At 37.7% G+C, this 26,761-nt stretch overlaps 1 protein-coding gene across 2 annotated transcripts; it reads left to right on the top strand.

The window, feature by feature from the left end:
- Positions 1 to 791: 791 nt before the first annotated feature.
- LOC125651730 (uncharacterized) lies at positions 792 to 26,406 on the top strand. 2 transcript variants are annotated; one of them, XM_048880460.2, is made up of 11 exons: positions 8,566 to 8,674; positions 8,952 to 9,248; positions 16,931 to 17,058; positions 18,024 to 18,202; positions 19,951 to 20,004; positions 22,321 to 22,471; positions 22,670 to 22,785; positions 22,893 to 22,983; positions 23,481 to 23,990; positions 24,394 to 24,605; positions 24,779 to 26,406. In XM_048880460.2, the coding sequence occupies exons 4-11, from the start codon at positions 18,056 to 18,058 to the stop codon at positions 24,803 to 24,805; spliced, it is 1,308 nt and encodes a 435-aa protein (XP_048736417.2). In that variant the 5' UTR covers positions 8,566 to 8,674; positions 8,952 to 9,248; positions 16,931 to 17,058; positions 18,024 to 18,055; the 3' UTR covers positions 24,806 to 26,406. The 2 variants fall into 2 exon arrangements, with proteins under 2 accessions (XP_048736416.2, XP_048736417.2); XM_048880459.2 differs by lacking the exons at positions 8,566 to 8,674; positions 8,952 to 9,248 and adding an exon at positions 792 to 1,096.
- Positions 26,407 to 26,761: the final 355 nt, after the last annotated feature.

Here is a 26,761-nt window from a genome sequence, read left to right as displayed (position 1 = left end):
TATAATTTTTGACTGGTATTTGATGTAAGTGACCTGTACGACGTGTCTTTAATCGTTTTAAAACAAAAATTTTCACATTCTAACGGATGTCAAGATATTTAGCATAAATAGCAAACTAATAAACATATTTTCAGCTAGAGTTCCAACTTTCTAAATGGTTGTCAACAACCAACAAATTAGCATATTTTACGACGATAATTTGGCGAGTTTGCCCACGGGTGATGAGTAAAAAACGAGATCACCCGTGGGTATCCGACGATGGGTTAGCACAGTCGTTAGATCACCTAGTAATGCAAGGGTCCCGGGTTCGATTTCCGATTGATCCAATGATTTTTCTCCCCGTCTTTGCTACAATATCTTGGTAATGTCCATATATACAACCTTCTATGATACATAAGAGATTTACATTTTTACTTGCCAGAACCAGGAACTATCAAAATATGCTTACTCTAAAACAGACATTATATATATATATATATATATATATATATATATATATATATATATATATATATATATATATATATAATGCAAGTTAATTGTACCTGAAATGTAACGAAAAAATATATACATGTACTATTGAGAAACGTCGAGTTTGACCTGAAACTATTTTATTTGTTTATATTGATGTTAGATAAATCGTATTCGTCTCATGCGAAGAAAATTAAAAATGATGGATATCTGGGAAGTGTCCGATTGACGCAGCTCATTCGATTCTTTTCCAGAACGTCAAACGTAGAGTAAAAAATTAAAGGGGAGTAACTTAAATTCATAGCGTGTCACACCTGAGACAGACAGTCACAGCTGCAGATTTTAACCAATCGCAACAAAGTTTGACAGGAATTTTTATTGATTGGTATTCAGTTTTGCTTGCATATTGCAATCGATGATCAGGAGTAGTGTATACCTTACCTGAGATATGCGGGGACATTTCGGAACAAGACCGTAACGAATTTTATCGATAACACTCGCTTGATTGGACTGGAGGTCCTGTAAACAACTCATGCCAAATTGATTATCTTAGGTCATGGGTCAACCTGTGATCAATAATAGGTGTTTATATCAAGAGTGAAGAGAGAATGGGAAGGGACGACAGGTAGGGATGTTTATTTTCATCTTAAATTTTATCTGAAATTCATTAGAGATGTGGTTTATTGATTACTGTAATGCGATGAGAATAATTGTCAAGATAGGAAAGTTAAGGTATCATTCTCGACGCCCCTTCACGTGGATAGTGACTAAATATCACCAGTTTTATTGTTTGGTACAAGTCTTGCACCGCAGTTGACAATCCCACTAAATATTGTGTAGTGCAGTTAATTGGTGTATTCTGTTGAAAGTTTTGTACCAATATAGAACCACTTCGCGAATTGTAGATGTATCATTTTAAATTATCATGTGGTTGAGACATTCTAGTATAGGAGGGGGGGGGGGGGGTGACTTCAACTTCTTGTATTTCTTAAACACACGTTCGCATTCTGTCGTTTGTATTATTGCAAGCCGACATTATATGCGTTTGTAGTATTGCAAGCCGACATAATCATGAAGACAATTACGTCCGGTTTTTATGTGTGTGTACCTGTCCCTGTCATCTGTCAGAGACTATACTGCCTTCCTCTCGTTTGACATTCCAGTTCATTGATCACCGGTGCCCAGGAGCCAAGCGTCAGAACAACAAAGCTCTCGTAACAGTTATTTATTTGAAGGATTTTTTTTTTTTACGTGGAATACGAATATACCGATATTGGTGATGTTTACAAGTCAGTGGGTTCAGTGTGTGACCCATACAGCAATTCCCCCAATGAAAAAAGATAACTTCATATTTGAGTAGAAGGAAGGTTTCATTTTCGTATATCTTAGGGTGAACACTATCTGGTATATTCTCTAATCTATTTATACTATTGGAGCTTGTACTTAGATCATTCGAAGATTAAACAAATTTTCTCCAATAATACAGTGCACTGCACGATTTTCTCCAAACAACCTTCTCGAGTATACAATAAAAAATTATTGACCACAATCACAGCTGACCAGCTATTTATATGCGTTTGTAAGAATGTAAAGGACCATACACGAGTCACTAAGATTATCTGAAACATGTGTCCTAACTTTTCTCGGTGATGAATCGGTTTTATGAAATAAACAAAAGAACACATGATAACGTGTCTCCTCCGACGATTATTTCGGATCACTAAGTAAAACACTTTGGCTAGGTTTCGCAATACCTAATACAACATATCCAGTTCATATTTCATTTCATATATTTTGTCATTTAATTGTCTTGTGCATATTTTGAATTTATCAGTCCTGATTAGTAGGATGCCATCCTGATCTTCTTGAGATACAGTTTTGCCCTTCACTTAGAACATCTTAATACTAAGTGAATGAAGGAACAAACGAGCTTTTCTGACTGAAATGTTCGTTGTCTATATAGGCGTCGTTGTCAACGTAAACTTTTCACATTTTCATCTTCTTCTCCAGAACCACAGGAACAAGCATCCTTGTGTGAAGGGGATTCAAGTTTGCTTAAATGAAGGGTGGGGTCATTTAAAAATCTTGAGAACCACCGGGCCAGGAGAGTGGAAATTTACTTGAAAGCTTCCTGATATAGAGTAGATTGAAATTTGTTCCCCATGGGGTAGGGTGGGGCCACGAAGGGGGTCAAAGTTTTACATGCAGATATATAGAAAATATTCTTCTCCAGAACTTAGCTAATTTCAATCAAACTTGGAACAAATCATCCTTGGGTGAAGGAAATTCAAATTTGTTGAAATGAATGGCTATATCCCCTTCAAAGGGGAGATAATCGCAAAAATAGGGTGGAGTCATTTAAAGATCTTCTCAAGAACCACTGGGCCAGAAAAGCTGAAATTTACCTGAAAGCTTTCTGATATAGTGGAGATTCAAGCGTGTTAAAATGATGACCCCTGGGAGTAGGTTGGGACCACAATAGGGGATCAAAGTTGGCACAACTTGGCACAAAAAGCACCCTAAATGAAAGTTAATATGAAAGGTCATGCCCGTCTACAAGGGCATATGTTAATTAATGAATTTGTAGTCATGTTTGATAATTAATGAATTTTTAGTCATTTCCTTTGAAAAGTTTTTTTCTGAACCAAGCTGCTTGTTTTGCTCAAGCTTGTTTATTGCTAGGAACTGATGCTCAGATGAGCAATGTGGTCCATGGGCCTCTTGTTGGATTTTGTGCCGGATTCGGTTTTAACCAGAATTAATAAAGAAAGAGAAATTGTAATGCATGCATATTGTGATAATGACTAAACCGATGATGAGAATACCACTTCTTATTGTGAAATACGTAATCAATGTGGTCATAGCTGCCCTTCTACGGTTGGTTGTTTGCATATTGTTTAACGTCCGCTCGAGAATTTTTCACTCATATGGAGACGTATAAGTATTGCCGGTGAAGGGCTGCAAAATTACGGGAGGGATCTTTATCTTGCCACACCTGCTGTGACACGGGTCCTCGGGGTTTTTTCCCCCCGGTCTCATCCGAAGGACCTAGCCATTTGTCTCTTACGACAAGCAAGGAGGTACGGAGGACCTGTTCTAACCCTGATCCCCACGGGAAGACGTTCTGGGGAATAATTCAGTTCATTAGATAAAGCGATTTCTTTCAATTCAGCAGATTAGTTGATTTATTGATGGTTTTATTTCTTAAAAATTATCTTGAGATAAATCCGAACACGAACTTTACACGCTACACCCTAATTCTGTCAATATAGAGTCCTCTTCTGCTTGTGATGTAATGGTCTTGATACAGTATCACAAGCACTACACACGATGTCAATATTTACTAACGATAACTGATTAAATTACGAATGAAAATACGGTGTTTGTTTGATTTCTACAAATTAATGATTCCCGGGTTCTGAAATGTTTGCAGAAATATTAGAATATTTTTGGGTAGTTCATGCAACACGGAACAGCAAATTATCGCCTTTTCAAAAGAATTTTAGAATTTCATTTATCTCTAATTTCGGGATATTTTTTGTTCTGGTATGGATATAAATACTAATGCCAATAAGTTTTGCTTCGCCCTCAAACACGGTCACGCCGTAAGACTTGTTAAAGCTCTATGTAGGTATACTACAATTAGATCAATGAGCTATAATGGTAACACGTGTCCATATAAGAGAGAATTGGTTTAAAATGAATAACGAAAGTTGACGTACTATCGTGAATTTTTTCTTGTCCCATCCGGATGCCACCATCTTGATCCTTTCAAACAAAGTCTTTGCAGGCTGACCTTCCTTTACTTTGTCAACTTTAAACCTCCATGCAATGACTGTGATCAAACTCATAATTATTTTATTTATTGTCTCCGCAGATCTCGTCGGACCGAGCGTCTGGTTGAACGAGACTAATACTTGTACGTTTTAGTGTCATTGATAATATTGTTTTAAAAACGGCAAAGCTAAACATGACGTTACAATGCACTGCTTATATCATATTTCCCGCGTTGAATGAATAGGCGGATCAAATGTCTAAAGTCGTAAGATGCTAAGATGTTTTGACAGCTGTCCGTACACATCCGGATAACTTCGGAATTTCCTGATTCTACGTACCTGTTATGGATATATGTATACACAAAAGTATACACTGGCTTTGCTGTGTTACCAAGCGTTTACTATCGTACTGCGTACTAGTCTATGTACAGGTCTACATGTTCAGCACCAGTTCGTAGTTCGGATCCATCATACGGGAGCAATGTTTTTTGTTGTTGTTTTTTTTTTATAGCAGACTTGGTATTTCATCATTTTCTATAGGTATGTTAAATTTACTTGCGTATTAAGTACTACCGTTAGTTGCAGTTGTGTTGTCGGCACAATTTGAGCCAGTAATTGTGACCTTCGATTTTTACACACCTATCTCGTGTAAACACAATTAGGCGGATCCAGGATTTCCGAAGGGGGGGGGGGTGGCACATGTCATCATTCATCATCATCATTATTCCACTTCGTCCCATGGGGGACATATGGCGGCTACAGTGGCTTTCCATCTCCCTCTGTCTTGTGCAATGGTCTTAGCTTCTCCACAGGTCTTGCCAATTTTCTTCAGGTCTGCTGTTAATACCCCGCGCCAGGTGTTCTTTGGCCGTCCCCGCTTTCTCTGTCACTGTGGATTCCATTCTAGGGCTTGTTTTGTGATGTTAGTACTGGGTTTCCTCAGTGTATGCCCTATCCAGTTCCATCTGCGTGTTCTGATGGTGATTTCCACTAGTTGTTGGTTGGTCCTCTTCCACAGGTTTGCATTGCTTATAACATCCGGCCACCTTATCCCGAGGATGTTTCTCAGGCACTTGTTTACAAAGACCTGGACTGATTTCATGGATGTTGATGTTTCTCTCCAAGTTTCAGACCCATATAGTAGAACAAACTTCACGTTGGTGTTGAAGATTCTGATCTTGGTGCGTGTTCTCAGTGGCTTGCTTCGCCATACTGGTCTTAACATGGCAAAAGCTTGCTGGGCCTTCCTTTTTCTTGCTTTGATGTCTTCGTCTGTGCCCCCTGATGTACTGACAATACTTTCTAAGTAGGTGAAGTCTTTGATGTCCTCTACTTCCATGTTGTTTATCTTCATAGCGTCAGTTTGTATGGAGTTGATTCTCATTGATTTTGTTTTCTGGGCGTTGATGTAACGGCCAGTTCTTTTTGCTGTTGCTTCTTGGTTGGAGGCTTGATATTGGGAGTCTTGAAGACGGTGAGATAGTGTGCAGATTTCAGGCTGTCAGCAAAGTCAAGGTCTTCCAGACGTCTTACTAGTGTCCACTGAATGCCAGTTGGGCTACTGTAGGCTGTTTTGCTGACCCAGTCTATCACTAGAAGGAAGAGAAGAGGAGAGAGCAGGCATCCTTGTCTCACCCTGGTTGTTACTGAGAATGGCTCTGTGATGGTTCCTCCATGGATTACTTGACATGTGAATCCGGCATAAAGTTGTTGTATGATGGAAATAACTTTGCGCGAAATTCCATAGTGTCCAAGGATTCCCCAGAGCACTTGGTGGTCTACGCTGTCGAATGCCTTCTGGAAATCGATGAAGTTGAGGTAGAGTGATGACTGCCACTCGATTGTCTGTTCGATGATGATTCTAAAGGTGGCTATCTGGTCAACGCAGGAACGCTCTTGTCTGAATCCTGCTTGTTCATCTCTCATCTTTTTGTCCACTTCTCTCTTCATCCTAGTCAATATGATGCTGCATAACATTTTACTGGGTATTGATAACAAAGTAATTCCTCTCCAGTTGTTACAGAGAGAGGAGTCCCCCCTTTTTGGTAGTTTGACAAGGAGTCCTTTGTGCCAGTCTTCTGGTATGCATTCATCATTCCATATCCTATTGAGTAGATGGTGGAGATAGGATAGTGACACGTTGTCCATACACTTTAAGGCCTCGGGAGGTATGTTGTCTATTCCCCCGATTTTCCCGTTTTTCAGATGTTTTATTACTGCGATGACTTCAGCTTTGGTAATATCACCCACTTCGATGTTCAAGGTTGGGCCATGTTCTACATTTGATGGATCCATTGGAGGGGGTCGATTTAACACCTGGAAATGTTCTTTCCACCTTCCAAGTTGGTCTTCTAGCCTGGTAAGAATTACGCCATTCTTGTCTTTTACAGGAGTGTTGCTGTTTGATGATCTGCCTCCTAATTGTCTTGTGATGTTGTATAGGGATTTGATATCACCTTTCCCACATGCACTTTCTGCTTGCTGTGCCAGATGTTCCACATAGTCTCTTTTGTCCTGTAAGCATCTTTTTTCCACGTCACTATCTCTTTTGGCATACTGTTCTGTCGCTTGCCTCTTCTGTTGTCGTGTTGTTGCGTGAAGTACTTTTTCTTTATCTTGCCTTCGTTCACATATCGTTTCCCAGGTCTTTTCGGAAATCCACTTTTTCCGGTTGTGTTGGATGAATCCCAGTGTTTTTTCGCACGACGTAATGATGACATCTTTAGTGCGTTCCCAAGTACTGTTTATGTCCTCCTCGTTTCCATTTAGCTGCTGTAATATACTGAATTTGTTTTGGAGTGTCAACTGGAATTCCTTTGCTATGTTTGGGTCTTTCAATCTTCCTATATTGAATTTTCTTCTCTTTGTTTCTGTTCTTTTCTGTGTTAGGATCTTCAGTCTTATCTTTGCTACTACTAGATGATGGTCCGAAGATATGTCTGTTCCTCTTATAGTAGAGATGATCTCCATCTTCGGGCAATGGCAAAGTGATCTATTTGGTTGTCTGTTTCTCCAGTTGGTGACATCCAGGTTGTTTTATGGCAAGGTTTGTGTGGAAAGAACGTGCCTCCAATGACCAAACTGTTCACTGCACAGAAGTCAGCGATAAGCTCACCATTCTCATTGATGGTTCCAATGCCATTGGGTCCGATTTCACATTCTCGTCCCACTCTCTCCGACCCAACTTTAGCGTTTAGATCACCAGTGATCATAAGGATGTCGCGTTTGGGTACATTGTTAAAAACTGTTTGTAGTGAGGAATAAAAATCTTCCTTCTCATTCTCCTCTGCGTTGTTTGTTGGAGTGTACACTTGAATGATAGTAGTCTTCTGGAATTTAGTCTCGAATCTTGCTGAGATTATCCTTGATGACACTGGGTTCCATTCCAGAAGAGCTCTTGCTGCTTTCTTGGTAAGCATGAATCCTACTCCTTTGTCATGTGGGTCATCTTTGCTAGGGTTGCCTGAGTAAATGATGGTGTGCCCAGATGATAAAGTAGTCATTCCTGATGTGTTCCATCTAACTTCACTGATTTCTAGGATTTCAATGTTATACCTGTCCATCTCTCTAGCCAGTTGTTGACATTTCCCACTTTGGTATAACGTTCTGACATTCCACGCTCCTATCCTCGTGGAATATTTGGTTGAGAACAACATTGTCGGCTCTCGCGTCATGCGTTGTCCTCGTTTCATTTGAATTGGAATATTCTCCTCTTTCTCAAGTCTGAGACGAGTAAGAGGGGTTGCTACTGTAGACGTTTCTGTAACCGGATTTATCCACTGGTTGGTGGTTGGCCCTCCAGCTTCACCAGAGCCCCGTTAGCCGGCTCGCGCCGTTTCCAGGCTCCACGGCGAGGACGAGGGGTTGGACTTTGGAGCCCGGTGGCACATGTGAAAGTGAAGTATTGGTTAAAATAATCAGCCATTTTGGGTGCCAAATTTGGAGTATTCATCAATATATCTTTGATAGTGGCACAACAAAACACCCACACTTTCATGGGCGCCGTCATTACAGCTGACACTTTGAGTACCGGGAATATTTACGGCGATTTCCATTGGTCCTCCTTAGGTCACGTAAGGTCACGCATTTTAATGAGTTACGCGAAAATGTCGTCGTTGTGACCCACGGGAGGTAAACGTACAGCGACCGACCGTGGGTTTCCGACGATGGGGAAATATATAACACAATTGATGTAAAACACTGTGGCGTCATATTTAGCAACGATGCTTAGCAAATTTATGAACATAGGAGACCTGGTACAATCGAGGAGTGATTATATGATAGAGAAAATATGATTTACACATTTTATGTAATATCTCAGAACGATGTGAACTTGTGTAGACGAGATTCAAAATGACGAAATACGTGTCCTCGCGCTTGAAATCGAATCGACGCCAATTTTGACCAAAAGTTCCATAGGACATTAGGTATGGTTTGATTTTTCATTAGTTTTCTAATTTTTCCTTTTAAACATATATTTATATATGTTACTTCTAGGGAGAGCTCCGCTCTCACAAACCTTCGGGCCGTGAGAGGGCTTCGCCCTCTATTATATATTTGTAACTTGACCCCATCCTGTTGAAAACTTTTTTGTCATCTGTTAAATTTTTAGAAAGGGTTTGAAAAGGACTGTATTTTATGGCGGAAGATTTTTTTTAATCAGTAGCATTTTTATTTCAACTAAAATATTGTCTTGTTCTTTAGATTTGTAGCAGCGAGTGGCTCTAAGGGTGAATTATTTCAAAATGCAAAGATTGGGCTACATTGTTTACCCTCATTTTCTTTTGTTCGAATCACGTGACTTTTGCAAGACATCTGCACAGCTCATTCCAAGATTTTTCCATTGACCAGCATTCAAGAACGTGACATTTAGGCTTTTTCAACACGCAGATAACATTACGGAATGAAATATCCAAGATTACTTCAAACTACTACAGAATGTGATTTTGAAACGCAAAATTTTTCAGTATCAACTTAACTTTTTATTTCTGGAGTAAAAACGTAAGTAATATGAAAAACGATAGTTGGTTCACTGTTTACATCAAATGTGTTATGTCCCGTACGAAATGGATCAAATGTCTGAAGTCGTGTTGCAAAATGTTAAGATGTTTTGACAGCTGTCCGTACACATCCGCGGAAATTTTTTATTCTACGTGCCTTTTATGGATAAATCTACACATAAAAGCTGACTGCGCCCTCCCGAAAGGTGGCACCGTAAACACAAATAAACGTAGTAGAGACTTGGAAGTGATTTAATTAAAGGTTGTAGATTTATCATCTACGCGATCCATGCCTGTTGTCTCCGTTCACACTATCTCATAGAGGTAGGGTATGTATAATCTCGGCTGAGATTCGGCTTGGCTGAATATTTGGACTGACGCCTTCACCGAATCTCGGAGCAGTCCTTCATAATTCATGTCTGGAAATTTACTTTCAGCTTCGGCCGGTTCTAGCAATTAATGTGCACTTGGGTGACACTACTGTTCGCTTGAAATAAGTGATTTGACTATTAAACTAACTTTCTATCACTATTAACTTTGCATTGCTTACCGTTTAGGTATAAAAATCCTAAAATGAAAAGAGTCACTAAATTTTTTCGTTTAAATGATGACTTCCATGGCACAATATCTTATCTCCTGAAATTGAAGAGTTCCTATAGTCTGTATAATCTAGTTACTGATACAGTGTATCTCCACATACCGTCTTGTATATCGCTAATTTAAAAAACAAACTATTGGAACTCTTCAGTTTCGGGAGTTAAAATATTGCGCCATGAAACTCATCATTTGAACGGAAAATTTAGCAATAGTATATTTTATGGAATTTATATACTTAGACGGTAAATAATGTAGCATTGATAGTGATACATATTTGGTTTAATAGTCAAGTAACTTATTTGAAGCGAACGGCAGTGTCACCTAAGTGCACATTAATTGCTAGAACCGGCCGAAGCTGAAAGTAAATTTTCAGACATGAATTATGAAGGACTGCTCCGAGATTCGGTGAAGGCGTCAGTCCAAATATTCAGCCAAACCGAATCTCAGCCGAGATTAGGGTATGTACTCCCATATACTCGGTAAGCGTGGCCAGCGACAATGTAAATTCATGAATTTACCTAGGTGGCTCACTGTATCTTGAAAGAGTTTACCAAATCAGCAAGAAATGATACAATCGTGATGGATATAAGTAAGAGTCAAAAATAGGCAATTTTGGAGAGAGAAACATGATTTTCAAAATTTATTTCAATAGATAACACAAAAGACACTGACGGATTTGAACTCGGGATATGCGGTCCTTATTCACTGAGGTTCTTGAACTCGGGATATGCGGTTTAGTAACCCGATACCCTACCCATTCAACTATGGTGGTATACAAACAAATCGACATGGATGCTTACTCCTCTTAGGCAACTGATCCCACCTCTGGTATATACAGGGGTCTGTGTTTGCCCAATTCTCTGTTTTGTATTCCTTATAGGAGTTATGAGATTGATCACTGTTCGTTATCTTCACCTTTCTTACAAGTAATTTCACAAAACATTTAAATCGCCATCTTGTAATGTAGTGGCATAAAATTTAGTGAGCTGTCTAATTTCCGTGGAAAAGAGTGGGTTATTCATATTCGGTTTTTCATATCCCCCTGGTTTCTGTCCAAGCCTTCATAAAGTATGTGGGAAATCAGTCGCGCTTCGGTTCGATTTTATTTCAGGTTACTTTTGATGCGAATCGTTCGAAAACCTACCAAAATCAATCCATGAATGATTTTTCCGCAAGTGAATCCAACTGAAATCATTCAATTCCATACTAAATCGACGATAATCGTCGTAATTTCTTTTCACTGTCAAATTCGCCTCCATGATAAACAATGACTACGCGCATGCGTAACTTCATTTTGTAAGACATCTAGAGGCCCAAGAGGGGTGAACTGCGTTACTTTTAGTAAATCGCACAATAATCGAACCTTTTTAATTTATTTTCTCATCACACGCATTATATTTCTGTGAGTGCAGAATAGGAACTTTTTTCTAGATTGCATAGCCCTTGGGCTAGTGGTACTTTTAACAAATACTCAGGTGACCGATAAGGCCTGTCTACCCAGATACTGTTATCTAATTTTAATTTTTATCTACCTATATATGATTACGTAACTGTATAGTTTTTCTACTTACCTTTGGTTAGTTAGGTGTTTATTTTGTCTACTTATCTCACTACAATGTACTTAGGTTTATGATTTGTCTACTAAATTAATGATATACAGATCGATATTGTGTTTAAGTCTTTGCTATTATGTTGAAGTTTATACCAAACAAGTGAGGTTTAACAGGGCATGAAAAGTATACTTCATATCATATATAATTAATTCTGATCTATCGATTTTTTTGAGTGAGCTATTATGAACTTATTTATGCCAAATAAAAGACATGTACAGTCCTCATTGATTTTTTTTTTTTTTAAATATGATCCTAAAATCATCTGCCATTTTTAGGTGAACAAGACCAGTTTCTGAATTAAGATTGACTTGAAAAAATCCACAGAGAGAGAGAGAGAGAGAGAGAGAGAGAGAGATTTTAAGTATTTATGCCAGTATAGAATAAGGAATTTAGGAAAGCTATAGGGTTATACAATAAAGAGGTATGCAAACTACCCACCATACAATGAATCACAACACTTAATATGCTTTGGTTACACAATTTTACTATCAATCAATAATGTCCAATGTCGAAAAGTTTGCTATGATATCATTGGATGCGGCGTGGGGGTGGAGCCTCTGATCTAACTGTCTCTCTATCCGGGGCTGGAGTCTCTGATCTAACTGTCTCTCTATCCGGGGCTGGAGTCTCTGATCTAACTGTCTCTCTATCCGGGGCTGGAGTCTCTGATCTAACTATCTCTCTATCCGGGGTTGGAGCCTCTGATCTAACTGTCTCTCTATCCGGAGCTGGAACCTCTGATCTAACTGTCTCTCTATCCGGGGCTGGAGTCTCTGATCTAACTGTCTCTCTATCCGGGGATGGAGCCTCTGATCTAACTGTCTCTCTATCCGGGGATGGAGCCTCTGATCTAACTGTCTCTCTATCCGGGGATGGAGCCTCTGATCTAACTGTCTCTCTATCCAGAAGACTGACACTTATAGTTACAGTTTAGGAATATATCTTTCAAACAAACTAGTCTTATCAGAATATCATGAAGCAGCTGTGACGCCACTATAAATGACCGAAGCATTAACCTGTTAAAATACGGAATTTCTAGCTTAAAATAGTGATAATGAATTCATATGTTATACGAGGATGATATGAAGTGTAGTATTTCCATTGCTTTATTCCAAAGGTCAACACTTGAAATTTTCTTCTAATAAAGCTACCCCGTGGGGATCCGGGTTAGAATAGGTCCTCAGTACCCCCTTGCTTGTCGTAAGAGGCGACTAAATGGGGCGGTCCTTCTGATGAGACCGCAAAAACCGAGGTCCCGTGTCACAGCAGATGTGGCACGATAAAGATCCCTCCCTGCTTAATGGCCATAAGCGCCGAGCATAAGCCTAAATTTTGCAGCCCTTCACCGGCAGTGGTGACGTCTCCATATGAGTGAAATATTCTCAAGAGGGACGTAAAACAATATTCAATCAATCAATCTAATAAAACTCGTCCTTGGACATTAGAAAAACATTTTGACTTTCATATTACCAATAGCAGGTACAAGTTCTTCCAAAGTCTAATTTCCATATTTTGGCAGTTTTTTAAACGTGTGGCTAAAATTACTCGTTTTTGTTATGCACATCAATAATCGTGTTTTGATATTGTAAAATTCACAGAGTGTGATCCGATTGATATACGTATATGCTTTAAAAATGAGAGGGGGATTTTCGTCAACATGGAACTAAAAAAAGACGAGGTAATTAGCGCTTGCGCACTATATATACACCAGAAGTGTCAGAATAGATATTCGGGGGTGAGTGTCAAAACCACGCATGTAATTTGATTAATTGTGAGAAGCATGCTTCTTTATCTGAATAATAAATACTTGTTCTGTTCATTTCAATAACAGGAATTAACTCATAACGAGTTAAGTCTAAATATCTAGCCTAACAGCTTTAGACCAGCCGCTATGATCTTGAACCAGCTGACTCGTACGGCCACGTGCTACCCTGATAAGTCCATGCAATTGGAACATCGCTCAACCTAAAAGAATTTATTTCCAACGGAAACTTATCGCCTTTGATTAACGTTAGGAGACGTACAAAATATATTAAAAATTCCTCTTTATTCAAACGGTTAACTACACCAGGTATCATATCTAAAATATTCCTGACTGTTTGGTCATATTGAGTTTGATCAAATACACATTTTCCCCTTTTCTTTGTGCGGTTTTTATTTTCCTTGATGCGTTACAGCCTTGCTCCGCAAGATGCATACAAGTGTAATTTTTTTTTTAAAAGAAATTTTCATATCATATGTATTTGTGCCGTCATTATGATTTCGTCTTTTAGGCTTATTCAACCACAAGAGTGACTTTATTTTCTTTCTGTAATAATGTGTGTGTATGTTCCAGAGTTCAATAAAGAAATAACATGTATAGCAACAAAGTCTGAAAATGTCTGGTGTCACATAGTTTGTGTGACAGAAAGGGGCCGTTACTTAAACATGAAATAAGGGTCTGTTTTCTTTCGTATTGGTGCACTTTCTTAATATTCATTAGCATTGCTAAATTTCTTGTATTCCCAAGAAAACATATATGTTTATCTTATATGTGATCATTATCTACGTGACAGCATGTTTTGTCAAATCATAATGTGCAATAGGCGAAAATAACATTTGCATCGCGATAAACAATACCTCCCTAATGTAGGGTAATACCACTAAACAATAATGCCTCCCTAATGTAGGGTAATACCACTAAGCAATGTCTCCTTAATGTAGGGTAATACCACTAAACAATGCCTCCCTAATGTAGGGTAATACCACTAAACAATGCCTCCCTAATGTAGGGTAATACCACTAAACAATAATGCCTCCCTAATGTATGATAATACCACTAAACAATGCCTCCCTAATGTAGGGTAATACTACTAAACAATACCTCCCTAATGTAGGGTAATACTACTAAACAATACCTCCCCAATGTAGGGTAATACCACTAAACAATGCCTCCCTAATGTAGGGTAATACCACTAAACAATGCCTCCCTAATGTAGGGTAATACTACTAAACAATACCTCCCCAATGTAGGGTAATACCACTAAACAATGCCTCCCTAATGTAGGGTAATACCACTAAACAATAATGCCTCCCTAATGTATGATAATACCACTAAACAATGCCTCCCTAATGTAGGGTAATACCACTAAACAATGCCTCCCTAATGTAGGGTAATACCACTAAACAATACCTCCCTAATGTAGGGTAATACCACTAAACAATGCCTCCCTAATGTAGGGTAATACCACTAAACAATGCCTCTCTAATGTAGGGTAATACCACTAAACAATGCCTCCCTAATGTAGGGTAATACCACTAAACAATGCCTCCCTAATGTAGGGTAATACCACTAAACAATACCTCCCCAATGTAGGGTAATACCACTAAACAATACCTCCTTAATGTAGGGTAATACCACTAAATAATGCCTCCCTTATGTAGGGTAATACCACTAAATAATGCCTCCCTAATGTAGGGTAATACCACTAAACAATAATACCTCCCTTATGTAGGGTAATACCGCTAAACAATGCCTTCCTAATGTAGGGTAATACCACTAGACAATGCCTTCCAAATGTAGGGTAATACCACTAAGCACTACCTCCCTAATGTAGGGTAATACCACCAAACAATGCCTCCCTAATGTATGATAATACCACTAAACAATACCTCCCTAATGTATGATAATACCACTAAACAATACCTCCCTAATATAGGGTAATGCCACTAAACAATGCCTCCCTAATGTAGGGTAGTACCACTAAACAATACCTCCCTAATATAGGGTAATGCCACTAAACAATGCCTCCCTAATGTAGGGTAATACCACTAAACAATGCCTCCCTAATATAGGGTAATGCCACTAAACAATGCCTCCCTAATGTAGGGTAGTACCACTAAACAATGCCTCCCTAATGTAGGGTAATACCACTAGACAATGCCTCCCTAATGTAGGGTAATACCACTAGACAATGCCTCCCTAATGTAGGGTAATACCACTAAACAATGCCTCCCTAATATAGGGTAATGCCACTAAACAATGCCTCCCTAATGTAGGGTAGTACCACTAAACAATGCCTCCCTAATGTATGATAATACCACTAAACAATACCTCCCTAATATAGGGTAATGCCACTAAACAATGCCTCCCTAATGTAGGGTAGTACCACTAAACAATGCCTCCCTAATGTAGGGTAGTACCACTAAACAATACCTCCCTAATGTAGGGTAATGCCACTAAACAATGCCTCCCTAATGTAGGGTAGTACCACTAAACAATACCTCCCTAATATAGGGTAATGCCACTAAACAATGCCTCCCTAATGTAGGGTAATACCACTAAACAATGCCTCCCTAATGTAGGGTAGTACCACTAAACAATACCTCCCTAATGTAGGGTAATGCCACTAAACAATGCCTCCCTAATGTAGGGTAGTACCACTAAACAATACCTCCCTAATATAGGGTAATGCCACTAAACAATGCCTCCCTAATGTAGGGTAATACCACTAAACAATGCCTCCCTAATATAGGGTAATGCCACTAAACAATGCCTCCCTAATGTAGGGTAGTACCACTAAACAATGCCTCCCTAATGTAGGGTAATACCACTAGACAATGCCTCCCTAATGTAGGGTAATACCACTAGACATTGCCTCCCTAATGTAGGGTAATACCACTAAACAATGCCTCCCTAATATAGGGTAATGCCACTAAACAATGCCTCCCTAATGTAGGGTAGTACCACTAAACAATACCTCCCTAATATAGGGTAATGCCACTAAACAATGCCTCCCTAATGTAGGGTAATACCACCAAACAATGCCTCCCTAATGTAGGGTAGTACCACTAAACAATACCTCCCTAATATAGGGTAATGCCACTAAACAATGCCTCCCTAATGTAGGGTAATACCACTAAACAATGCCTCCCTAATGTAAGGTAATACCACCAAACAATGCCTCCCGTATATTGGTGTTTTTGATAATTTGGAATACATTTATTATCTTATAAAATATATAAGGGGGTATATGATAAATGAATCATTAATATAGTAACTTGATCCGAAGAGTTCGTTGACAGGCGCGGATCATCAGATCAAACTCGACGACGCTTCGTGTCTTGAACGATTTTTCGGATCAAGTTGCTGTAGTAATGATATATATAACATGATCTAGTGATGATCAAATATATTACGAAGGGTGTGTGTGATCTGGAATGATATAGTTTTTGCCAAATAGAGAAATTGCAGTCTCCGAAATCGCAAGGAATAACCCGTTTGAGGTAAATTATTTTTAAGGGCGACTCATAGTGATTCGCCACTGTGGTTGATTGCCACAGTCCAACTTTAGAATTTTTTTTAGATTTTTGAAAGTGATGTGTATATTCTGAAACAAAACGTATACATCTCTTCTCCCTTTCTTATTTTCTCCCCCCCCCCCCTTCTTCTCTTTTATGAAATCTTAACCCTTGTTTTATTCATATTTTCCAGCACCAACTGCGTGCAGGCCCACAGCTTTCTGAACGGCCTGTGTGTGGAATGTTATGTGACTCTTCTCACCATTCTGGACATCATATGTATCACCATAGAACTCGTCATCAGACTAGGAATAATTAAAGGTATTCAAATAGTAGTGACAGAGAGCAGGGAGAAATTAATTATTGATACTCAAGAAGAATCTCACTATTCTGCAAATCAGATCTGCATGAGCTAAGTCATGTGAAAACCTCGTGTTTCAAAATACCGGTCGTCACTACACAATCCAGTAATTATCCACCCGAGTAGGTTCTAGAGTCGCGAGTAATTAGGAAAATTGTCGTCAGTATTGCTTTATGTAATCTTCATATCCAGCAGTGTATTCCATAGGGAACAATTATTGAATGGGTTTAGACGACCATGTTCGATATTTATAAAATAATGTTCATTTACCTGGAAAATAACCGTCGAAATAAAGAATGTCCTTAATTCACGCCAATTAGAATAGGTTTGTTTCATAGGAATCTTGGCCCATAAAATTTCGTGTTCGAATAAAAGAAAAATTCATACAAAATTGAATTGTTGCAGTCTACATGAAATTCATGATTCTGAATTCTCATTAAAATATCAGCAATAACAAAGTGGCGGATCCGGAAATTTTTCAAAGAAGGGAGTTGCAATTCAAGATAGTATGTTTTCCCTTAGGGGGGGGGGGGTGCTGCAAAACCTCTAAAATGACAAGCACATTTCCCCATAAATATGGGAGGGGTGCAACTCCGAAAACACACGACTTTAAAAACGGTGGTCCCTGCTGCGGTAGGCGTGGGCACGATAAAGAACCCTCATTGCTACGGCCCTGAGCGCCACGTATAGGTCTCAATTCGCTGGTGGCGTCTCTATGTTCGAATAAACGGAATAGGACATTAAATATAAACAAATCAATGAAAATCATTATTTTTACAGTTATGATTTATGAAAATATTCATTAATGTTAATCAAGCAGTGGAGAACACATGCTATATATTGAGGTACCAATGAAGTAGTACGCGAATTACGTATTCAAATTATGCCGACAGAAATAATGTAACATTTTTATTATTTTCAATAGACCCACAGACTAATCCTACTGAGAGTCCATTGATGTCTATCACGAATGTTACCAACGGAACACACAATCCGGATCCGGGTGGGACCTGCCAACAGTGCTCTATGGAAACCTCCTTGGAGGTAGCACACTGTGTTGCTCACTACTCAAGTGTCACAATAGCATGTGTGTTCATGATTGAGGTAGGCAATTTCATATGTATTATATAATTTTTTTTCTAAGAAAAATGCATTGATGTAAATCCTTGTGAACTTTATTCACCTGGTTATTTGTAATCGAGCTGTGAAGGACATGCTTGTATCAAGAAGGGGTACGCGACTCGAAGTAATATTTGAGGAATATATGACATTTTTGTGCAAAAATATGTAGTTTGACTCCTTCCAAGAAAATTTATTCGAATTGGATCCTCTGGGGAAAAATTCTGAATCCGCGCATGAAGGAGATTCGAATATTTTTCTTTCGTGTTCAGTTTCGTCTAGTATTTGGGTCGTTTGTACACCTGTGAAGCATTTTACAAGCTAAATGCGGTTCCAAATGATCACCTTAAGTGGTTGTTGTAAAGAATGCTAGGAACTCAGATGTTATGCCTACATGATAGTGAAAGGAGGCTAAATGGAGAGTTTGGTTCTGCAAGATACCGGTAGTGAAAGGAGGCTATCAAATAGGTTGTTTCATTTTGCACAATAGTTGAAGGATCGATACTGAATTGAAAGCTTCGTTCTCCTTGGTAGTCGTGCAATATTTGAGTTTTCTTGATAGCTGAAGAATGCTAAATGAAGTGTTTGGGTCTGTATGGTAGTTTGAATATGCTAAATGGAGTGTTTGCGTCTGCATGGTCGTGAGGGATGTTCATCAGGGTTTGGGGTTAGCAGTATAGAGAAGGATACTATACTTCACTTCAGTATTTCACTCTCTACAGTGGTCTACTCAGATTGTTATTGTATCTGATGCAAAAGGTGAAGATAACGAACAGTGATCAATCTCATAAACCCTATGAAATACAATTAAAACGAAAACAGGACAATGTCTCGATTACAAAAGGTTTTTATTCGTTAGTGAGGGAACAATGTGTCTCGATTACAAGAGGTTTTCATTCGTTAGTTAGGGAACAATGTGTCTCGATTCTGTTTTGAACTTAATTGAAAAAATCATGGCAATTAATTACATGATATGTTTTTGATGATATTCTTAATGTTTTAAAAGTACGATATTTTGATGAGTTGGTCTACATTGATTATGCTATTTATACACATGTACTCCATAGAAATAAGTATTGTATTCTGATAATGGACACGTAATGTCATTAAACTTGAGGGGGGGGGGGGGGGATAGAGGTTTAGCAATCTCGTATGTCCTTTGAAAATGTATTTATTTACACCAATTAACTGTATGAAAAGAAGAAAACAACTCATACCGCATTTTCCCGTGATGATAGTAAACCTTTTCTACTGAATACATATAATGCTTCACTTTTTATACCAGAAAATAGTGAACGTATTTCATGTAGCATAATGAGTATATTTATATTTTCAACTGTTTTCTCTGTGATAAACCTTTGAAAATTCAATGTGTTATTTTCCCCACAACTCACAACTGGATGTGAATTTCTCTTTTCATGCAAAAGGCGGGACTATGGAAATCAACATTAATTTCAATTTCTAATAGACAATAGTTTTGATATTTCGATTTTATATTTTCATATGAATATAAGAAATCGCTGTCTTGATTGATGGGTATGGGGGTGATTAACTAGTTTGATGAGTATTTGGGGGTGATTAATTACAAATGTATGTACAATGGAAAACATGATAATTTATGCATAGCGGCTTCACCGTTAACGGTTATGTAAATTACCACGTTTTCCATTGTAGTTATTCGCCTCACTTACTAGACTAGACTACAGTGATATCTTATATCATTTCATATCTAGGTGGTTGCACGAATCGTTGCTGGTTGTCCTGGCTGCTGGAAAGATTTTCTTAATGTGAGTAATCAAAGAGGTTTTCTTACACAGTTCAAATCTGACTAAACACACTTGTAAGCACGTGGAGCGTGCATTTTGCAGGGATCAGACTCTTTTGGCATTGGTAGACTTCTACTAGAAATATGAATGTGTAACAAAATGAATTCTACTTTTACTAATGACACAGAAAAGTAAGAATATTGAAATCGTAGACATCTAGTACTACTAGTAAATACAATTGATGTAAATCTCTATAAATCTACTTAAGAGTTGGGCTTTATAACACACAAGACATTAGTAATAGTGACAATGTGGGCGAGGCCTGCCCGACGGATAGTATTTATTACAGGCGATCTACACAGTGATGATTCATAAACCAATAATGTCATTCCAACTTAGACCTTACAATGGCATTTATTGTCCGCGGGTTTTGAAGACTCTACTAGAATTGTTTCGAATGCAAAATTGTCCGTGAAAGTTTGTATTCGCTCTATAAATATAGTCTGCTTAAAGAAATGACATGGTTTTGTTGAACTATGCGCTAGGTCAGAATGATATTGAAATACGCATTACATATTAGCTCACTTGAGCTGAAAGTTCAAGAGAGTCTTTCTGATCACCCGTTGACCGTCGTCCGCCTGTAAACTTTTCACATTTTCGACTTCTCCTCCACAACCACTGGGACAATTTCAACCAAACTTGACACAAAGCATTCTTGGGTGAAGGGATTTCAAGTTTGTTCATATCAAAGGGGATACAATCACAAAAATGCAAAAATAGGATGGGGTCATTCAAAAATCTTCTCAAGACCACTGGGCCAGAAAAGTTCAAATTTACATGAAAGCTTCCTGACATATTGCAGATTCAACTTTGTTAAATTCATTGCATATGGTGGTAGAATGGGGTCACAATAGGGAATCAAAGGTTTGCACGCGAATATATAAGGACATTTTTTGAAAATCTTGAACAGTTGAAACTTACATGAAACTTCTCAACATAGTGCAGATTCAAGTTTGATAAAATCATGACCCACAGGGGTAGGATGGGGCCATAACAGGGGATCAAAGTTTTATATACTGATATGTATATAGGAAAACTCTTTAGAAATAGCTCTTGAACTATTTAAGCTAGGGCTTTCATATTTTGTATATATACATTCTTTATATGACCTTTCATGCGATCTAATGGTGTGCGATCTTGTGACCTTGGCCTAAAAGCTTGACCTACTTTTATTGAAAATGTGACCTATTCAATATTCTGAACTACTAAGGTAGATCGTTCATATTTTGTATATCAATTTCTTAAGGCAAGACCTTCATTTCATATCATGTCCTTTGACCTTGTGACTTTGAACTCGAGTTTGACATACAATATTAGAAAACATAATCTATTAAGTATATCCAGAACTATTTGAGGTAGGACTTTCATATTCTGTATATAGATTCTTTGTGGCAAGACCTTGTGACACAATAGTGTTTGATCTTTTGACCTTGGACTTTGGCCTACTTTTAATTTTAAAAAGATGATATACTCTTAAAATATATCATGAAGTATGTAAGGTAGGGCTTTCATATTTTGCATATAGATTCTCTGTGGCAAAACTTTGTTATACTTTGGTGTTTAACCTTGTGACCTTGAACAATGAGAGGGCCAATGTGGCTCAGGTGAGCTTGTAAGTATATAGGCGCTAGCTGATAGTTACTAGTATATGTTTTAACCACGTAATCATTGATTGTACTTAAAGGCCAAGAAGTGTCCCAGTGTGGCATAGCATATGTGGCTCCACTATAATCCTGGAGGACATTGTCCAAGAATACTTGTAAAAGTTTTTGACCTACACTAGCCTTGCTGGTCCTGAAAAGCTATTTATTGAAAGATTTCTCAATATCAATGTAAATCTATTCTTTTATTTCAAACTGTAATTACTTTGCGCTTTAATTGTGGCATCAACGAGAGGTTCATTCTGTGAGCGAAATTTAAAAATCTACAATACATACGGATGCTACAAACAGGTTACTTATTTTCATATACTGGCAAATAAAACTTTGAAACCCGGCCTAATGTGACAATACCTTGTTCTCGGGGATCATGATTCGATGGTTTTTGAATTGATTCATAGATTCCTGTCATTTCTGATCTTATGCATGGTTCTGTAGAATATATTTAAAATATTTTCATGGAGTTAATAATTTTGTTAAATTGAGCCTTGCATGGTTGAAAATAGATAATTTTCCTTTTGTGATGTATTTTGTCATGTTACGATCTGGAGCATATGTCAACGCATTGACTAGTATAATCCTCTTCATCGATGTTGAGTTACACGCTTTTTCTTTACAGGTGTTTGACGGCCTAGTCGTGCTGGTCACCTGCGTTATGGAACTTTTGTTTACCATTTTTTGGAACGATGTTATTTGTTATCATGTGGCGGTAGAGGCGGCGACCTATGTGGTGGTTCTTCGCTTTTGTCGAATTCCAAGAGCTTGTAGTGGTAGGAAATGATTACAAGCAATAATTGAATTTACGTTTCGTAATTATTTTAAAATGGTTTTACGCAGTTTTATGAACTTTGCATTGAATTTAATGTGGTAGAAATATGTTCTAACATAATGTAATAATGTAAAATTGAAAGAATAGCCACTATTACATATATCTACAAATAATGGGTAAAATGTTTTCTTTGAAATAGTTCGAAAGAGAATTTATTCCGAGCGGTTAGAGAACGAGATGCACTATTTAAGGAAGGCAAAATCCAAGTCTGAAGAACACTCAAGGGAACTAACCACAAAGCTGAAACGACAACAGGTGGTGCTAGTAGAGTGTATTCTAAAACATGCATAACTGACATTGTGGAAAGCAGAAACAATGATTTCAAAATAAATCAATGTACATGTATACATCTTATCTTTCAGAGAGAAATATATGAATTACAAAACCGACTTTCGTCATTATCGATGGATTTTTCGAATGAAAATATTTCATCTATATCAACAAGCGATTTAAGTAAGAGTTTTTTTTATTTCATTTGTAATCAATATGTCGCAAGAGTATCTAATTTTTACTAATATCTGTCTGTATGTATGTTATATGCAGGACCATATTGAAAACTAGCGTTATCGCTAAATATGTAATCCTGGATAAATAAAGGCTTTATTATTTTATTATTATATACATGTATATATTATTACAATTAAATAACAATTTCCCTATGCTCTTTTAAGGAGGAATAACACACAGGAGAAAACAGTTATGAGTGAAAAGTGGGGGATATGTACAATGATATTCAAAAATGGACAATTTGAAATTTACCTTATCTTTTGAAAATTCTGGGGGAACCTCCCTGCTAGATTCGAACCTACGATCTTACTCATTAATCACTGAACTATTCAGCTATGCAATAACTTAAAAAGGACAAAAAATATATTTCTGATAATTATATTCCATTTGTGTTTTGAAAAGAAATAAGCCAGTATGATAAATCATTCCTCTTAATTCGGTAGGTACCCCTCAGATCAGTAATGGGACATTACCAAACGGCTTTCACACTACCTCATTCGATGAACTGGACTCTGCGATGTTATCAAGTTCTACCGTCAAACAAGCTGATGCTCTCAACACCAAAGAAAATGGCCCAAAAGAATTAGCCTCAAGACAAAGTAGTGTGCAATATAGTTCTCTTCTAAGTGAAATAAACTCAAAAAGAGAAGAAATTCACCATAGAAGTCTCAAACAAAAATCAGGTAAATCTGAAAACGGTTCCCCAAAGACTGAGCCCGAGGACCCGGATGTGATATACTCTAACACTCAGGAGACTACTTACATGAACACTACTGGGGTGTATGATGGTGGGGGTGGATCTTCACAGGATAATACTGCTGCAGACATTGTGTTCCAGTTGGACAAAATCATTCGCGACAATCAGTCTAATGGCGCCGTGCCTACCGTCAGAGATTCTACACAATCTGCCCAGTCTGTGGAAACAGAAGATGACGAAGCACTCCTAATAAGAAGTAATTAGTTAGTTCAGTAGTCACCAAAACTATTTACAGGAGAGAAAAAAAAAACAGTTTTAACTTTTCCTTCATATTGTATAACAATATATTCCGGCCATGGGGTATGATAGAAATACTCCAGCAGCCGCGGGTAGCTATAGAAATTGTGATAATAGAAATTTTTTTTTAAATTCGAACTATCTTGTCTTATTGAATGTATTACGCCAAACGTTTTTTTTTCTGTTAAAGAATGAAGTGTGTAACATTGGGGATACAGGAGGTTATGAGCTTCTTTGGAGCACGTGATATTTTGCATATGCAGTTTTTAAAAATATTTCAAACCACTACTGGAGCTAATCCTGTAAAATATCACGTGCCATTATGATATCCCAGAGACTTAATGTTTATTCATGATTAACAGGAAGTTACGGTGCCAAGTCAGGGTCCCATGTTCGAGCTTCATTTGCGGGGAGAGAGAATAAAGCGTTCAGCATGGAGAAGACCAGGGCTTCGTTTACAGCACACAATAGTAGGGCCAACTTTCAGCCCAGGCCGGATGTCAGTGAGGAAGTGAAAATGAGAAATTTGGAAGTAATGGCCGAATACGAGGGAACAAGAACGTATCGTAGTGCTGTAAGTTTTAGTCACATTTAGTTGGTCTGCAAAGAAGTAACGGTACTAGTACATGAATTTCCTTAAATCATAACCCATATACAATGCATACTTATAAATTACAGGAGTATATTATTTGTGAACAACATGTAATTCATATTTGTTCTAACTTTATCAAAACATTCTTTTTTCAGGAGGGTATTCCACTTACAGATTTATAGAATTTATCTAAATCTTTTTCGATTTTGCCTGCTGGCCCAGGAACTACAAAGCATGGATTAAACTAATATCAAACCAGACCTAAAGCTGTCGTTTTTAGATAACATTAGGCCATGTTAAATTAGTTTTGTTTCACATAGCATCCTTTCCTTTCACCCACCAGAAAAGTAAAGACATTAAAAATACATTTTTATACAGTAAATCTGGTTAATATACATGTGTATGTGTTAGTTTGGCTGTCTAAGAAACAATTTTGTGAGTCTATTCGAAAGACAATTTTCGCAGCAATAAAATCGATCCCGCAAACCTTTGATAAACATAATTAAATATGTTGCATTTTCACCCAATTACGCAAACATTTTCTAGTCATTAGATAGAATATGGCGTTTTTGTTGTCAATATTCGCCTCAAAAGAAGTAGCGTAAAGTATCAAACAGTTGTTTTGATTTTTCTTACTTGAATGAAAAATGGTTTTTTTCGTGCGCATGTGATTTTTTAAATTTTTTATTTATTTATTTTTTGATGGATGGGTTGTAATTCACCTTTTGGTGAACAATTTATTGTAAGTATTAATGATGTTAATGTTAACACAATGTTCACATATCGCATGGTTTGGTGTAGAGGAATATATCTATACCACAAAGTTAACCAGGGGCTTTTAACCTGTTTTCAATAACATGCAGAAAAGGCGCTCTTTCTAAGGACTTCCACCGTCAGCGATTGTTGGAAGGTTGCACTTACCACCCCCCACCCCCAAAAGACACCCCTCCCCGAAAATAGTGTCCCATTTGGTCACGCTACATAATTGCTCTCGTCAGAAAATGACGATATGATTTGAATTCAACAAAAGATGCAGTAAGGAAATGAAGTGTGTATGTACATCAGTGTGTCCACCCATGGTCAATACTTTTTAACTATGAAAACCAATGTTAGGAGAATATTAATAAGAAGTTTTCTGTGGTCAATATTTGGCATGTTAATTCATCCTAATATTTTGTCCTCGGTATTTTCATACAAAAGAAATATCACACGCATACCCCCACGCTTAACTGCCATTAATTTTGTCTTGCGTTTTGGAAATTGCTCTGCTGCAGATAATTTTGTATGGTATTATGCTGTTTTTCTGTCATTTATATAAACGTTTTGCATTAAACCATCATCATAATGATTGTATTATCCTCTGTGATATGTTTGATTAACAGACAGTGTGTTCGATCCTAACTATTTACCGCCAATGAATCACCTAACTATGAATGGCATGGCTGAAATGCAGGTCGTTGAGCGATGCTTCAATCCCTGGAATGTTTAGACTGTGATTTTCCTGTTATAGCAATATTACTATTGGTTCATGTTACGTGTACGTTACTTTACCCACGCCTCATACATTTGCCTTTCCAAAGTCATTTCTATTTACATGTGCATTTGTATAGATGATGAAACTGTACACAGGCGTAAATATTTAGTATAACAATTTAATTATTAATGAGCTTTCATATTTTTGTATTGATGTATTTACCCATATAGATTCTTACGTTTTTTATCGTTATATTTGTTGACAATTCTTTTGTTTCAAAGTTTATGTGAAAATAAAATGTTATCTTCATCATGTTTCACAAGTTTGTACAAGGAATACGTGGAAATAACACTTCTGTTAATCGTTTTACAAGAGATCCACGTGCTCCTCACTTAGTCATGCTTTCGTAGAGACATGGCTTTTTGAGTATGGGAGCCCAAATTATGGCAAATGTAACGACCCGATTGGTATTGGACAAATCAGTACTCTCTGTCTCTTTGATATTGGAGAAATGTTTTTGTACGATTGGCAGACTATGGAAAAGTTTGTATTAGAAAAGCTCATTTGAGCAAGTTTCAAGGTGGGTTTCTTTTGGGGGGGGGGGCTTTTTTTTTTTTTTTAAAGACAAAGACCTCGACTGGGGCATATAATTGAAGTAACGTGT

The sequence above is a fragment of the Ostrea edulis genome, chromosome 5 (genome assembly GCF_947568905.1).
Source record: "Ostrea edulis chromosome 5, xbOstEdul1.1, whole genome shotgun sequence".
Classification (NCBI taxonomy): Eukaryota; Metazoa; Mollusca; class Bivalvia; order Ostreida; family Ostreidae; genus Ostrea; species Ostrea edulis.
This window is presented reverse-complemented; position numbering and strand designations above follow the sequence as displayed.

What these genes read in the sequence shown, in the direction of transcription:
- LOC125651730 (XM_048880459.2), top strand. An exon ending in GCTGGAAAGATTTTCTTAAT is followed by an intron (nt 20,005 to 22,320) that starts GTGAGTAATCAA and finishes TTTTCTTTACAG; the next exon opens with GTGTTTGACGGCCTAGTCGT. An exon ending in CGAAGCACTCCTAATAAGAA is followed by an intron (nt 23,991 to 24,393) that starts GTAATTAGTTAG and finishes CATGATTAACAG; the next exon opens with GAAGTTACGGTGCCAAGTCA.